The 17,861-nt window shown below is 32.5% G+C and overlaps 2 protein-coding genes across 2 annotated transcripts; both read left to right on the top strand.

The window, feature by feature from the left end:
* The first annotated feature begins 15 nt into the window (after positions 1-15).
* On the top strand, positions 16-3,581 carry LOC106669668. The gene is made up of 4 exons (XM_014399303.1): positions 16-570; positions 633-731; positions 1,014-1,121; positions 2,968-3,581. Exons 1-4 carry the CDS (start codon positions 510-512, stop codon positions 3,180-3,182), a joined length of 483 nt encoding a protein of 160 aa, XP_014254789.1. The 5' UTR covers positions 16-509; the 3' UTR covers positions 3,183-3,581.
* A 6,003-nt stretch (positions 3,582-9,584) lies between these two features.
* LOC106669618 lies at positions 9,585-17,861 on the top strand. The gene is made up of 3 exons (XM_014399201.1): positions 9,585-9,884; positions 12,755-12,888; positions 17,359-17,861. The coding sequence occupies exons 1-3, from the start codon at positions 9,595-9,597 to the stop codon at positions 17,685-17,687; spliced, it is 753 nt and encodes a 250-aa protein (XP_014254687.1). The 5' UTR covers positions 9,585-9,594; the 3' UTR covers positions 17,688-17,861.

Here is a 17,861-nt window from a genome sequence, read left to right as displayed (position 1 = left end):
GAGTTTTGGAAACGGAAGGAAGTTATCAAATAAAAGGCAAGAGGATTGTTTAAAATTTCCGACGATATCCTCCTGTAGAAAGGCACAATTTAAGTCGTCATGTTTTTGGAATAAAATAAAAGGCGATTTGTTCATTTGCTTAAGAAAAGTTTTACTGAGATGTAAAGAAATTTTGAAGCAGAAAGTTCTTTTTGACCCAGGGACAAACAGAGGCCTTTGGTTTTTCATAAACCCCATTTCTCTTTAGCAAACCGTTCCTAATTTACTACGTCATTTTCTCTTATAAGATTATTTTCTATAAACTTGTGTTCGTGTTTGTTTGAAAATATTGAATGTTTTTATTAAAAAGCACGTAAGAATCCCTGTATAAAACAATATTTTTAAAACACAAATACTGTTTACACTGACGCCCGCGCGCACCTTGAGATTGTTGTTACAACAAATTGAGTTTGTTAAACGGTGGAATTTCTATAAAATGCTCGCGACGGCAAAACCCGACGTCTTCGAAAATGGCCCACGTGAGCGTTTTGCCGTTCATTCTGTTCGTCTTGGCTTTCTCTCCCTCGTTAGGTGGGTATTCATTTTTTTCCAAGAGTTCTGAATTATGCAAACATAACCGTTTACCATTGTAGGACTGCCTCAAGGAATGACCCTTGAAGAACTCTGCGCCAGGTGCAATGGTACGTTGGAAATTAGAGATGGGGACGTTGCACATTGCATCGTATCGACAGGTATCGTAGATTGAACGTAACACTTTAAATGATAACTATTATGTAAAAAATTATGTTTATAGATTATTAAAAACTTACATTAATTTCTGATCAAATTAAAGGCGTAGTAATTAATGACCTGTTTAAAATTAAACTTTTTGCTCCATTAAAACTTTTAAATTATCTTTCTCTTCTAATCATGCTTTCCTTCAAGGTACAAGGAAAAGTTGTTTTTTTAAATTTATACTCAAATTAAAAACACATCATAGGAATTTTTTAAAATATATTTTTATTTCCTTCAAGATACGGATATGGAAGCAGCACAGAGAGCTTCGGCAGAAGCGTTCGAAGAAGGGCTAACCATGGTGCCCGAACTAAAAGTTGAAAGTGGAGTTCTTGACCGAGATGAAGGTATAATTAAATCAAAACAGAATATTATAATAAACATGTCAAAAATGATATTAAAAATCCATATGCAATACGAAAAGGGCAAAATTTACCTTGAGAAGTGCGTAGAATACTTAGATTTTTTGTAGAAAAGATAGTTCTACTCTCAAACTGCTTACAGCTATTCGGATTTATACTATTGAAAGAATGAAAACTATTTTTTTATCTATTGTTGAAAGTTTTTATACGGATGATTTTTTGTTCTCTATTGTGGGTTTTACTTTTTTGGTAATAACTTTTCGAAAAGCTTATAATCTGTCGGTAGTAGCGATGTGGGTCTAAATTATTTGACTTCCTTTCGTCGGTTTCCCCGGTTGTGATGTATGTCGTGTATCATGATCACTTCTGAGCATTTCCAGATAATGGGAACATAAAATTTTAGCCAGATTGCAGTTAAGTATGTTAGTTTAACTAACCCCTTTTTTAGGAATTTTTTTAAAAATCATATTTCTCCACTGATAAGGTCATATGTTGGAGTCTTTTTAACCAGTAAGCCTATAATTTTTTGCGTTATATCTTTAACTGTAAGTACCTAGCTAAATTTCTGAAGCTGACCGGCGAAAAATTCGGCCTTTTCTATGCTGTCTCTAGCCTTAAACCGTCTTCTTTTTGTAATGGAGAAATTTTGACGATTTGTCTTTTTTTATTGCCTTGGTAGTAGTTAGTAGCTTTGCCTAGTATTTGCTCTGCTAGGCAATTCCTGATCGAATCTTTGCGTATTTTCTATCTCTCTTTTAATTTTTTTGCGCCCTATTACATTTTTGATATCCACTTGTCGAGGTTATTTTGTTCTCGACCAACTTCGGTTATATTCTGATTTTATGAATAGAACCACCCTTTCCAATAAGTGTATTTATATGCTTTCCTCTAATTATTTCTATCTACTTAGTTGAGAAATTATTGATATATTTAGGAATGCTAGCCGATATGAGAATTATGCTTGAGAGGCTTTTGATTATTTTAGATAGATATCTAGTTTCTGCGATACATACTTCAATACAATCGTCATAAATCGACATACATAAATATAAATCTTTCATAAATAAATATGAAATAAGTATGAATAGCCAAGCTGGGTCCACCACAGAATTGGTCTTTACATTTCTACTTCTTTACATTATATTTCTAAACAACATTTAGGTTCGTTGTTCTGGTTTTTCGATTATGTTTCATGGCTGATATATATTTTGTTATTTGTTTCTTTTTTGTGTTTGCTGAGATTCAATGCATGTATTAGTGTGAATATGTAGTGTGAGAGGGGCAATGGCGGAATATTGAACAGCCCTTAGACCCTCAAAGTTAGTTTTCGTAAATGTTGATGGAGGAATATCGAATACTTCACCATCCTAATTGAGTGTATGGCATGTAAATAGAAAAAAGTATTTAATAGTGAATGGGTCTAGGTTTAAAAACTGCATGCGTTGGGGCTGAAATGACAAAGCTTGGATAGCACCTGTAGCACGTCGACATCAGGATAAGATCGAGGTCTGAGCCAGACTGTCTAAACCTGAAGGTCATAAGTTCGATTCTGTATAAGTGTGCATAGTTAAGCTTTTATAAATCAATAATCATATTAATTTTTTTTAAAGAGTTGGAGAGCTATAAATAGTAAAAGCTTTTTTTTTTACTTTTTCTATAAAAAATACTATAGTTTTGTGTAGCAGGGTTAAAGGAATTTTTTTTTATTTGTTCTCTATCTCTAATCACATGAATCCGAATAAAAAACTGCTAGAGGTTTGGAGCTATATTTATTTAATCGGCAATCACATTTTTAAGACAGTTTTTTTAAAAGATTTGCTTTCATGTGCAGAAACCGAGGGCGAGCAGGAAGAACAGGAGATAGTCGTCCCTCTCAACGAAAGGACTTTCATCGACGGAAAAGAGCTCGAAATGGAGCCAGTTCGAGACCATCTCAACGAAGTCGACAGCGTCGATTTGATATCCGCCGGTGACTTGGACAGTGCGATTTTCTACGATGTTTCCACACCCAAAAATATGCTGACCCAGGAAGAAAATACCTTATAAAATAGACCTTTAGCAATCCACCTGAGATTGAAATCAGCACGTGGTATATATGAAATTAGAATTGAATTGGCTGTTAAAAATTCGTCGTTTTCAATATTCAGCACTGGATAAAACCAATGCCGGTTAATTTAAAGATTCTTCGACAATTTCTCTGTCAAGCTATTTATTTCAATCTACTCTTTCTTTACTATTTATTATTACATTTTAATCAAAAATACTTCTTGAGTATATACTTCGAGTAGTTAGATTTACTGTTTTTATCTAATTGAGTATATTCTATCTCTACAAATTGAAAAGTACCTGTGTAGGGAAGATAAGCGAACTATTTAATACATAAGCATAATATAGTTTTATCTTTGTAAAAAAAGTAGAATTTAAAAATATATACTTTTGTATCTATGCATCTTTTATCTGAACTTATTATGCGATTGTCTATTATAAGAGACTTATTTTTGCAGTTAAACCGTGTCAAACAGATCTTTTGAACAAGTACGACATAAACAGTTTGATCGTAGTCGATTTAAAAGTTAAATAAATAATAATATAGTAGTAGGGTGAGACGTATTATTATCAAGTAATTACAAGTAAGCAAAAACTTTGCCAAATCTACCTCCATTGGAAACATTTATGCAAGGAGAAGCTAGGGAAAGCTTATTTAGGATCCAGTAATAATTAAACTGGATGGGAACTCAACACTTCGTTTCCACAGCAATAATCAATAAAATCAGAAAACCATTGTTAGAAATGGGGACTGACTGCATAATATGTACAACCATCTTTACAACATCCTATAAAGTTTAAACATACTACAAACGAGATTAAGAATTCAGGAGAACACCATATACAATGATATAGTATACAGATTAGGTTCTAAAACACTTGAAGGAACCGAATCAGGTGTTTTTTACAAGGCTAAAACGAGCAATCAAACTAATTAGGAAAGTACAACTCGGTTTTTCAAACTGAAACAGAGAAAATCTTAAAAGAGGTTGCACTGACACAAAATAAGATCGGATACCCAAGCAACTATATAACCAAGTAAGAAAAATCACGCCAAAACTAGTCAGTGAATGCATCCAAAATCTCCAAAACCTGATGATATTGTGGGTACCAAGACACAAAGAAATTTAACACACAACCTGTCAGGACAAAAGTACTCATGTATTTAATTATTTAATTGTATTATAATTTTGGTTACAATAAAATCTCAATATATTAACGGTGAAATGTTAACTAAAATAGACGACGTGGATGGTGAAGAAGACGAAGAACGAAAAGAAGTTCTAAATATCAATTCTATAGATTCCAAGAAATTGATAAATTGCGTAATAAATCGTTTATTAACGTGGATGAAAACGTGTTCGGGACAATTCACACTATTGAATTAGCATAATGTTTACAAAAATGTATCAGTGTTTTCAGAAATACATATAAGTACATACATTTATATACAATACAATGAAAAAAAAGAAACTTTCGATATAACTAATCTTTATGTAAGGTATTGGTTGAAATGAAAAAGGTAGTGTCACGAGCGGGATTCGAACCCACGACCTTCGGCTAAATACACTCGGACACACATCGAATGGCAAAAAGGAGGGAAAATTCGAAAGGTAGGTTGAGATGGGAAGTTGGTGACCGTGGATCGAAGTCACGATAGCTCGAGTGGTAGAGCAGCGGCGTATTTAGCCGAAGGTCGTGGGTTCGAATCCCGCTCGTGACACTACCTTTTTCATTTCAACCAATACCTTACATTAATTGAAAGAAGTCATTTGGTCAATCGGATCACGAAATATAAGGGACTCGATATAAGTTTGTTTCATTTTTTTTCTTCGATATACCATAATGTCGAACATGTAGAAATATTGTCCTTATACTTCGTCCCCTTGAAGATATGATACATCGGAATTTAACTGTATTTAATTGCTATTTTATGTAATATTGAAGTTAGATTTTGAAAAAAATATTTTTCTAAACAATAAGTTTATACTTCAAAGCATCAGTAATAAATAATAAATCTAATAATCAATAAATAATAAATCTAATAATCAATAAATAATAAATCTAATTATTTGCTTTTTTTTTTAAATATACTTCTTTGCGATGGAACCTCATCATATTTTGTTTAGGTAAATTCCAAAAGCTTTTAGTTCCAGCAGATTTCACCTAAAGAATTTAAAATTATATTTGCATTTTCGATTGGGAGACAGTTTCTCCTTCCTTTAAATAATTTTCTATTAAAAATACGAAAGGGCGATTGAAATACTATCAAAATTTTGGTATATGACGTATATAATTTTCGTCGATTGCCCTGTACTCGTTTTTCCCTATGAAATAAAAAACCTCAGTAACGATCAGTTAAAAATCGGTTACAATAAACACTATAAAGGTTATTAATTTTATAACAATTTCTCCATCGCAGAAAGCAGAATAAAATATATACTACCGTGGAGTTGGAAATACAACTGGTACTAATTGGGTCGGTAGAGTGCCTCTTAACCTGGTGAAATGTGATATTGCTTCGTACGGTGTAGCATGACAGCGGTCAGTCATGTTATCAAAATGAACAATCCCTCCTGGATAAAACACTGTAATTTGATCCTGAATTCAGTACGATACCGATTTTGTGTTAAAATAGCCCTATCGAATAATATCGCGTTATAAAATATCTTTTCTAAACTGCTCTTTCCTCAAAGCAAATTCCAATTACGAAACGTTTAATTTAAAACGTCTATTGAAATTTAGAGTTACGGTAACGCCAACCTAAATTTAATTATTAAGTAAGCAACCTCTGATGTTCACAAGAAAGATATTTTTATTAGAATTAACAAATGTACGTTAGGTCAAAACGACATGTTATGTAAGCCACCAAGGATTTAATAAGAGCACCGTGATCTCGACAACCCTGAAAAGTTGTAAAGTCTACTTACTGAAGTTTTCACAACAGCATATTGTCTCCCCGACCGCCTTTTTCCCAACCTCTCTAGAAGGTACTAAAAATCAAACCCGAACAAAGACAATATTGTATAAAATCTATTTTATTACATTAGTATTTTTAAAGTTCACTTATACAGGGAAAGTTTAATACTCACCTATATTTCTGTTTTGCTGGGATGTTTTTGGGGAAAAAAACACGTAAAACTCTATTTTTTTACTAGTTTCTCATGAAATGAAAAGTTTGAATCTTGAGTCAGTTAATTTACTTTTTATTTTAATTGTTGATGAGCGTTTAATATTGCTTGTGGTACAGAAAGAAAAAAAACAGAATTTTCACCAGACTGAATCGCGCTTGAATAAGCTACATCCAAAGCTGTAAATCTGTTAATCGATGTTATTTGGGAAAATTGTTGCAAAATTTTTCTTTCGGTACCATGAGCAATTAATTTACCATCGATTCTAGGTCAGAGTCCACGGAGTTGGTACGTATTAAGTTTGACTCTTGTACCTTGAATTATTTTGTCACTTGGAATTAATAAAGTTGTAATCTGATTGGAAAAAAGGTGTAATAAATGTGGTTTTTGCTACAAACTAATTGACAGAATAGTTTTAAGATTGAAGTGTTTTGACAGTGAATGTTATTTTCATGTCTCGTGTGTTCGTCTGACGGAAAATGAAATTGATGTCTTCAATGAGCGGAGATCAACTTGGATGTGCGACGAATGTGTTAATAGATGAAAGGAACGTCGCATATGAATGGGGAGGATTTATTTAAAAATTAATCATGTTTTTGATGTTCCAAATTAAAGATGAATTCGCGGAGAAATTGAATGGCATGAAATCGCACTGTGTGCCTCGGTGAATTCACTTCATGTAAAGCTTGATGAAGTATCGAAAGGACTAAGCTCTCAAGTTCTAATAAATTAATTATATTCTAATTAAAAATAAATGATACTGAAAATTATGAATAACACTGTAATAAAGTAATTTCATTTGCGATTTTTTGTTTAAAAAAACTTTTCTGATTATTGTTTTCGTCATGTTGGTTAATCAATTTTCTGTTACTGTCTGTTATTACTAGGTTATTTATTTTTATTTTTCATTTTATAAAGGTTATCCTTAGTTTTTGCATGCTTCTGAATTTGAAGGAGGGGTACACTAAAAAGTTTCTAATGAGGTGTTTTAAATATTTTTTATTAGACATATTTAACGGCTAGTAATTTTTTTTATCATGAGTTGATTACTTTTGTATTTTTTTCTACTATCAATGTTATTGATTTTTCTGAAATACCTGATTGCTATTTGTCTAATTTGAATTTGAAAATTTTGAATTTTAAGACAAGAAGCTTTTTTTTCTTCTTCTTTTTTTTACGAGGGTATTTCAACTACGAGGTTATTTGAACCCTCGGAGTGCCGGTGTTTTTGAAAAAAGCCCATTTGTAAGTATGTCGGGTTCGAATGCAGGGCCGCTGGATTCGAACCCGGGACCTTTACCTTACAGTGATGAACGCCGTGTCAACGTCTAAACCGTTGCAGCCACCGACGCCCCCGACAAGAAGCTTAAATCAAACCTTATTGGGATATGTTATGTTTTTAATGAGTTTTTGATTCCCTAATTTTTAGTGAAACAGAATTACAATTTTTTAAATGTTTAAACTCCAACTAATATTATCTCTACTAATTCAATTAACAAAGTAGAAGGAATATCTGTCTTTCCTGAAATGATATAAAAGTTATTGATATTCATTATGTCTATTAGATATTGCAACAGTTTAAATATTGAAGCTTGATGAAGTTTCGAAAGGACTAAGTTCTAATTAATAAATTATATTCTAGTTAAAAATAAATAATATTGCAAACTATGATTAATATTGTAGTAAACTATTTTATTTGAATTCCATATTTTTGAGATTTTTTAGTTTAAAAACTTTTCTGATTATTGTTTCGTCATGTAGGTTAATTAATTTTCCCTTACGGTCTGTTATTACGAGGTGATTTGTACAGTACTGAATTTCTCAAGAGGTATTTTAATTATTTTTCATTAGGCAAATTTAATGGCTAGTAATTTTTTTTATCATGAGTTCATTACTTTTGTATTTTTTTCTACTATCAATGTTGTTGATTTTTCTGAATTACCTCATTGCTATTTGTCTAATTTTTATTTGAAAATTTTGAATTTTAAGACAAGAAGCTTAAATCAAAACTTAGAGGAATTTGTTATGGTTTTAACGAGATTTTATACAAATTTGATTTCATGTTTTGCGTGAAACATGGAATTATATTTTTAAAATTTTTAAACCCCTAATTTTACTCATTTTTTCTTTAGTAATTCAATTAACAAAGTGGAATGTATATCTGTCTTTTCCTCAAATGATATAAAAGCTTTTGATATAAACGATATTCATGATGTCATCTATTAGATCTTTGCTACAGCTTAAATATTGAATTTATGTCTAATTAGCAGGTGATAAATCTTACAGCTATTTACAGTTCATTTGATAGGAATGTTTTTAATTTTAAAGATAGATTATTTATTTTTATTTTTTCTTCGGAAGTTCCAAATTATATTATTTGCATCTCCCTTTCTACTTCCTTCAAAAAATTGCCTGAGTAATGAGCAGAAATATTATTTGCATAGGCAGTTAATGATCGCTGCTCAAAATGTCGTTAACAAACAGTAAAAAGAGAAGGGGACCTACCACGACCCTTGTGGAACTACTCTGTCTATTTTTGTGTTTGTACTCAGGCTACTTTCAATATGCACACTTTGATAGCGTTCAGAAACGACTAGAGCAATTTGGGTTGTTGCAAAAGACCCAAAATGGCCTTTTGTTTTATTTTTTCTCAAGCTTGTTGAGCAGACATGAAGAGAGTGGAGTTTTAGTTAACAACAATCAGGCTTATAAAAGTTTTAATATATTTCAAAGACTTACGGGCTTCCTCTTCATACTTTTTGGGGTACAAAAAAGACTGGAGTCGTTGAAATTAAAGCTTGAAGTTATATGAGCCTGGTTGTTTTTGCTTTTTTTAAAACACTCCAAGCTATTGTTTTTAATGTTTCATTTCAATATTATGTACATGATTAACCGTTGTTCGATTAAGTGTACTTTATAAAAAATATAGTTTAGAATCAAGTGCGTATTCAGTGTCCTGTTGTTAATTTGTTTTCCCCGAAAGGCAGTAACGAGTTACTGACCATCTCAAGTCTTAATTGTGTATAATTTTCTACAGGAACGTTATAATTTGAAATGAAAGTTGTAGAAGGGTCACTTTTGTTTGATATAGAAACCAAATCGGACCATGTAAGTATGTTGAGGCCGTTTATTATTTTCACACGAAAATTAACTTTAATAACCAAGCGTTTACGCACCAAATATACCGCACCCATTGATTAAAGTCTGGTGGGAGACGGTTATATACCTCGCCGGTGATATTACCGACGGTTGTTTTATCATGTTCATGGAAAGGACCTGATATGCTCCGTGTGCTATTCGTGTGGTTCGGTTTCTCCTTGGCCCACACCTCGGCGAATTCGTCCTGGTACCGGGACTACTTGAAGATCGGTCAGACTACCCTGGTCGAGTGCAGGAAGGAAACTGGGGCGTTTGACCCTCGCGTAAACGACTACCACGTCTCGTTAGTGCGAATGAAAAATTGTGTCGAAAATAAGTTTCTGTCCTCCTTGGATGCTCTGATCCTATCGAAGGACGTACCTATAAATCCATACGTTACCATGAAAATGGAGGATAATCACATTGCCTCCAAGTAAGTGATTCAACATAAAAATACCATCACAAAACATGTTTCATATGACTGCATTTAAAAACAAAAACTCTCTCATTATTTAAGAAACACACAATTATATTTAACTCATAATGCCAAAGATTTTAATCGACTATCATAATTTACCTGAATTCAGAATATAAAAAAATCTTTTATAAGTGAAGAGCATATAGTAGCTTCAGAAAACATCCATCATGATTATCTTGACAGCAACCAGAATATTTATGTCTGAAATATCATAAGCTGTACAGCATACAATATGTACTTCACAGATGAGTTGTAAACATAGATTTTGAGATTAAGCGTTCAGCTGTAATTACTGTTATAATACAGATTTTATGATAAAAAATGACAAGGCAAATGAAATCGTGGTAAATGTTCAAAAATTAGTATTTCAAGTCAGCGAAATTGTGTGTATTCAATAAGTATTTTTCTAAGTTAAAATAAACATTAATTTGTTTTACGTCCAGATCAAATGTTAAAGAGACACTACATGGTGTATGCCTGTTCCTGTTCAAGTTTTTTTACGTAATTTTTACAACATAAAATTGTCAATATTTCCAATCATAAAAGTTTATAGAACGCCTGATTATTTTTTTAATCAGTATGTTTTTTTCGTTCTTTGCATAAATATAAGCAAAATTAGGCTCGTACAAAAACCTTTCTCAACGGAACCTTCCGTTGTTCAAAATTCACTAATTAATGAAGCTCCTTTTGAAGTTTTGCTTGTTCATTAAAATAACGAGGAAAGGAGGTCTTTTTTTAAGTAAAACCTGTAACAACATTTCTTATATTTTCATGCTTGAAATTGATTCAAAAGTACAATAACCTTTTCAAAAAACAAAAGAAATTAATAAATTAAATTATTTTAAACAGTATTTTTTAAAAGCTTTGTGAATTATTTATGCAGCTAATTCTAACATAAAAACAGGGCGTGTTTATATTATGCTAAATAAAAATTTAAGTATATCCTTCGTTCGTTCTTCTCCGGAAATATAATTGTAATTATATCACCCAGCATATTGCTATCATAAAACTGAATCTGAACAAAAACATGATCATATTATTAAATATTGGTTATGTTATTTCATTTTAAAAGCACAATTACGATTATTATTTCTTAAAGTCATTCCAACAACCTGCTATAATCAATAATAGATATTTTTGTATGACTGTAGGTGCAAGAGTGGGGTAAACCAAAACTCAATCTGTTCTTATAACCTAAATAAGTTTTCATTTTGAAAGAGTTCTACTCATAGAAGTTCGTATAACCAGAACTTCTAGAAGTATCTCTTCGGTGGCCGCAACGGCGTAGGCGTTGACACGGCGCTCATCACAGTAAGATAAAGGTCCCGGGTTCGAATCCAGTGGCCCTGTATTCGAACCCGACACACTTACAAATGGCTTTTTTTAAAAACACCGGCACCCTGAGGGTTTATATGACCTCTGCTGTTGCGAACCCTCGTAAAAAAACTATCTCTTCCAAAAGTGAGTTGCCATAGTCATCCCACTTCAAATCATTTCTATTAACTAATCTTTTGTTGAAATTATTAAAATTAATCCTAAATATACGCGTAAGCCCTTTATGTATATTGTGTGGTGATTAGTGACCGTTAATCGATAATTATTCAGAAATCGTGAGATGAGGTCTGATGTGATGTAGGTTTCAGAAAAACATTTTCTTTATCGTGCCGACGTTTCGATCTTTATTGAGATCATCTTCAGGGCTCAAAGTGTTTGTCTTCTGTGTAATTGTGCCATTCTTGCGTGTCGTGTTGAGAGTGCCCAAACACGCAAGAATGGCACAGTTACACAGAAGACAAACACTTTGAGCCCTGAAGATGATCTCAATAAAGATCGAAACGTCGGCACGATAAAGAAAATGTTTTTCTGAAACCTACATCACACCAGACCGCATCTCACCATTTCTGAATAATTTATGTATATTGTACATATAATACATTATTGACATAAGGTAATGTAAAATTGCTGATATTGCTAAATTTCATATTAAAGTTTGAAAAAAAAATAAACATATGTTACTTTCAAGTCATGTGATGTTCGTAATTTCAAAATTTACTTCGCGTTTATTTGTTTATGCAAAATATTTGATTTCTCGATTTTTTATGCAATTGTTTACATCAAGTATACATTAAATATGTATCTAGATGATCATAACTATGGTCTTTGCGGTATTTTGTCAGTGATTCTTTCAAATATAAATTGGTACCACTCAATATGGCAAAATACCACAACGCATTTGACAGACAAAACAAGCGAAACTAGGTTGACCATGATTATCAGAAACTATTAAGTCCTTCAAAGATCATTATATTTAACAACTTACTTTTGAATGAACTGGCAAGGTCGTGGGGGTAAAAGCACATTTAAAATTAATGTCATCTTCCCATAATTTTTATTTGATTTAAATAAAAATAATTATATCCATTACTCTATGAATAATCTAATATATTATTATTATTTGTATAATCAGAAATCAAACAATGATTTATGAAAAGGCACATGGGAATCTTCAATTATAAAATACATACATTATAAAATAGAGAGACTTGGTGAATGAAAATAGATGGACAATTTATCGTTTTTACATTATAATTTATTAAATAAATTTTCTAGTTTGGATAAGTTGATTTTCTCAATATTTTTTATTGCTTTTTTGGAATCTTGTTTTCTCTTAGCTCTCATGCTTCAGTTTCTATTTTTAATTTTTTTCCAATGCAATCTCGAATCATCTAAATCATCAAATCATCTAAAATATCAAACTTTCACTGGATTGAATGTCTCTTTTATGTGTATATTTAAACTTTCCTTCTGTGTATTTTTCTGTGCAGCCTGACGGAAGAAAGCGATGATCTTTTTACGGAAGATCTAACCACATCAGTTTCCAAGAGGATTTTCAAGCTTTTCGAGACACACACGTTCAAAATCAACCTGGCGGAATTGAGCAAAGGAAACCAAGTCGAAGGTAGGTTGAAGGAAACTTAGTTATGTTTCTACGATATATTTTACACTTTAAAGAATATGTGCAAACGAAATTTAATTGTAATTTCTAATACCAATTTAATTTAAAGTAATTTATTTTATTAAATTTATTTTAAATAAGTTTGGTTCAACTTAGTGAAACTGTATTTGCCAAAACACCAAATGTGTACTGTTGTCATCTAGGATTTGCGGCTGAATTTATTTATGGTTTGCAAGATAAACCCCTGGTTGAAAATTGAAAAAGGCATTGGCCTCTGGCCTGGGGAGGCTGCGTCTAGAAGGGCAAAAGTTAGATCATACTTACCTCACACGATTGCACAATGTGACACACACACAGACATACTAATTGGGGGTGAATTGGGAGTTGCCCGTTGTGTGGAGAGCTTATCACGATAGATCATAAATAACAGACAGCAAAGAACTAAGCCTGTACAGAGAGACATCTGGCACCCAAATGACCTATGCGCGGCCTTAAGGCACCAGCAGACACAGATCGCTGATCCAATATCTCAGGGTTATAAATATGTTTAATTGTATATAGGTCTTTGTACCTTTATGTAAGCGATATGTGCTATTTATTGGAACGAATGTAGGCTTATCCCCCAATTATCCAGAGGAATATCGAGTACACTGGGGTATTGTGAATGAATGCGTGAATGTAATTTATTAGCGTGAATGAAGGAGCTTATCCCCAATTATCCCCGAGTATTCTGAGTTAGTGTTAATGATACCCAGACTGTCATCTTTTTTCTGTGTATTTGTGTGTTTGTTATTTGTGTTACTTTATTCCAAATTGACGAAGCCCTGAGTACAGAGAGGTACAAAAAAGAGTTCGCTACCGTTATATCATGAAAAACGTGGTAAAATATATATTGTTTGTAACTTGGCTCTAGGTCTATCAAACCTGGCGGGCTCACATCCCAAGTAAGACGGTATTAGACAGGTCACCAATATTGTTATTATGTCGGTCTTGTGACTGAGTTTCTTGGTTTTTAAACGGACAAATCTTAAAATTTAAAAAACGATTAATAAAATTGACCAAAAGCATCTTAAACTGGACTTTCGGCTTTTCAGATCGATCATGATAAAAAGATAAAACCCTGGTGAAATTTCAATTATTGACACGGGTTGTTTGGTCAATAGAATCTGGTGGGCTCCCATCACATCCCGGATGCAGTAATTTTTGACGCTTCACTAAAACATTTTCGTCACGTAGGAATGTCAACTGAATTTCTTTGTTTTTAGAATAAATTGTTTAACTTGAATAATTATTTATTACATTAACGTGTGGGTTTTTCTCAATATTCTTAATTGGTCTTTGTTGGCATTCCTGATCGATTAACGAATTCCACGAAAAAATATTTCTTCTAATAATAATAATCTTCTTTCATATAATAATAATCATATTAAATATTTCTTCTAATAATAAACTTTCTTCAAAAATTATAATTGTTTTTAACTGCATTTCTTTGTTATTAAATATTTAAATAAAAAACACAATAATGACCATGATTTTGATGAAAGATTCTCAAATTGGTCTTTCTCAGCGTATTTGATCGATCATCGACTTCTAAACTTGGCAAACCTATGCCAAGAACTGGTCTACAACTAATTAGAAAGTTATTAATAATCTGCAAACAACCCTGAAGTTATTTGTTTCCAAAATCCATACTTTGCATCAAAGAACTAGATGAACAAGATTCGACAATTAATAAACAAAAATTATTTTATTGGAGAACTTATGTATTAATAATGAATGAACATTTGAAGATGATATGGGTAGGTGTTTCTTCCTCTTTGTTTCATAATCTGGGATGGGCTTGTTATTGGATATGCACATGTTGTGAAGATTTTTTTAGATACCAGTGACCGGTTAATATCACTGACTCTTTGAATAATGCCGGGACGTTTCCTGTACTGTAAATAAGATTATAACAATTAAGCAGTTTTCTCGAAATTCACAACCCGAATTGTTTAGTTCACATCCAATTTGATTGCTTCGGGTGCCTAAATGAGCTTTTCCTCGGTTCCCCCTTTTATAAATATTTCCAAGAGAGGTAGGTTTAGCAGAGTTTCCAGTGCAATTGACGTGGTTGCTTTCTTTACCCCTGATACATTTGCTTGCCAATCTTTGTATGTTGCGTAATGTATGAATATGTTTTTGTTGAGCTTTGGTCCACCAGTTTAAGCTATACCACAGTTACTGCCTTATATAGCCAATAGAGCATTTTCAGTTAGGATGCTCAATAAGTATTAAGTAAAACAAAAATCGGTACATGTAGCAAATAAATTTATATTAATATGTTGACTTTAAACAATAGTTAACTTTCGCTAACAACTTCTTTTCTTCAGCTCTCAAAGTCGGACGTCCGAACTTAGCTCCTGTGTTTCTCCTCTTACTGCTAAAAACTACATACTTGAAGCCAAACTAGTCCACAGCAAGTAGCTAAAACTATTTATTTATCAAACTATCAAGCCAAATAGAAGTTATATTATATTTAGCAAAGAATCGTACTCTAACAAGTAAAACTTACACAAATAACAACTGAAAGTGAAATTTTAGGGTGTGTGTGTCTGTAATTTACAAATCCGTCTAGGTCGGCTAAGTGCGCTTAAGACCGTAATGGAAAAAGGAAACGTCAAGAAATTGAATTGCCCAGAGCCTCCGGATGTTTTTCAAGGCTGAAAAAGTTCGATTTTTACCCCTGTGTAATTCAATCATTTGTTTTTCAAGTTTGTCATCGCTAAATGTGAAACGAGGGGTTTCACGGTTTATTGCTCAAGTGTGAAGGAATTCGCGAAGTCCGAAGCCCTCGGGAGCACTTGACAATTTACCTTTTGACACTTTATCTTATTGTTAGATTAAAAAAGTTGTGAAAAGAATAATCGTGTTTCGTCCAAGAAAGTCGTAATTGGCCTAATTAGATTTGTTTTCTTTATGTCGTGGTTTTTAACTAGTTGGTAAGATTCTTAGGCTCACTATTTTTTTAAAATCTTGGATGAATGCTTTGAAACAAGTAATTTTTTAAAGACAAAAACAATTAAAATGCTTTCTCTAAAATTGATAAGGTAATATGTTTAACATTTTCTTTGAAAACATGGGCAGAGTTTCTAATTGTTTCAGTCTTGGCAGTTACAATTTTCACGTTCAGCAGTTTCTAATTGAACATTTAGCCTGTATCCAAGGCTTAGGACTGAAGTTTCATTTGATATGTAAATGTTCGAGTCTTTACGAACATCTTTGTCATCAATAGCCTTCTCTACATTGAAAGGTTCTGCCTGTTGGAGAGAAAAACAAACCCTAGTTTCATCTATTTTAAATGAGAATATAAAACTTGATTTTTGATATATCCAATATCATTGGTCATTAGTCAAAAGTGATTTATAATATTGCTTTTCTAATTTTTCTAATTTAACAAAAAGAAGGAAATCTTTACAATGAGACATTCTCTAAACAAAAAAGTTACTTCATTAAAGTTTGTAACTTGTAGTAGCTGACGATAGTGGGTTGAAGTAGACAAAAATAGTGAATTAAAAAATTATTAAAAATTAATCAAATTAATGAAATAAAAAAGCCAGTGTTACGAGCGGGATTCGAACCCACGACCTTCGGCTAAATACACCGCTGTTCTACCGCGTGAACTATAGAGCAACGGCGTATTTAGACGAAGGTCGTGTGTTCGAATCCCGCTTTTTTATTTCAACCCTTACCTTACATAAAAATTAATTAATTGAAAGGAGTTATTTGGTCAATCGGACAACGAAATCTAATGGATTATTAATCATAGTAAACAATAGGGCTATTGTTACTGAAAATATTGGAATAAAGATTTCTGTGGAAGCCTGCCATTTATGATCGAATCGATTAGTGTTTGGGAATAATAAATGACACCAAGAATTTATAATTGCCAAGTTTTTGTGACCATAATTAGCACATTATTTTAAATTAACATTCTACTTATTGGAACGTCCCAATTGCTTTGATTTTACAATTCATACGAATGGGATATTATTTTAGTATTTTTTTTTAAATTTAGACAATTGGATCGAACTACTTTCTAACAAAAACTGTGCTTTACTCAAGTAAGTGTTTAAATCAAAGTAGACCATCTTGCAAATCATTATGATAATGATATGATTTTTGTCATTGTTCCAAAAAACCAACTCCTTTCGATATTTACTATTATATTCAGCCAACAAAGCATTTGTGTTATTGTGTATATAAATGAGAATATTAGACTTTTGTAAGACTTTTTGTAAGATTACAATTATGCTTGTTGTTAATTATTATTTTTATTTATTTATGCTAATGTCCTAGCTTGAAAACAGACAACGTCCACTTCTGTTCTTAGTTTTCAATCATGTGTTAGTAATGATCATTAAATTGAAAAATAATAATCTTTTTAATTTTTATTACCAGATTTAAGTGATCATTGACTACGTGCTTTTTCAGGCCGGAGGAGACACCATTATCGAAGGGCGTTTCCCATGATGGTCGCCGGATTCATGATGATGACCGCCTTCTTGGTTCCACTCGGGTTCCAGTTCATGGCCATGATCGGAGGTAAGGCGCTCCTCCTCGCCAAGATGGCCTTCTTCATGAGCATGTTCAGCGGTTACAAACGTCTCACGAACGATCTCGACTACCATCATCACCATCCTTCCGGGCACGACCAGCTGCTCCACCACCTAGCTTTCCACCACAGGAGTTCAGAGAATCCAATGACAGTGGCATACTCCCACCAGCATAACGGTCTCATGCCTCTGCACAGAAAAGGATGATTTTGACACAAAAGGCACATATCACGATTTTCGAAGTAAACCATTCAGGGCACTATTAAAAACTCCAAATGTTCATGTTTTTATTCTACCAGGCTTGATTTTTCACAATTCTGATTAAGAAAAAGCTGCATGATCAAGATGATGGTGATAAATCTTCTTTAAAAAAAAGAATAA

This window comes from Cimex lectularius, unplaced genomic scaffold, assembly GCF_000648675.2.
Source record: "Cimex lectularius strain Harlan isolate CLEC.00 unplaced genomic scaffold, Clec_2.1 scaffold8, whole genome shotgun sequence".
NCBI lineage: Eukaryota > Metazoa > Arthropoda > Insecta > Hemiptera > Cimicidae > Cimex > Cimex lectularius.
The sequence above is the reverse complement of the archived record's forward strand: the minus strand, read 5'-3'. Positions and strand labels throughout refer to the sequence as shown.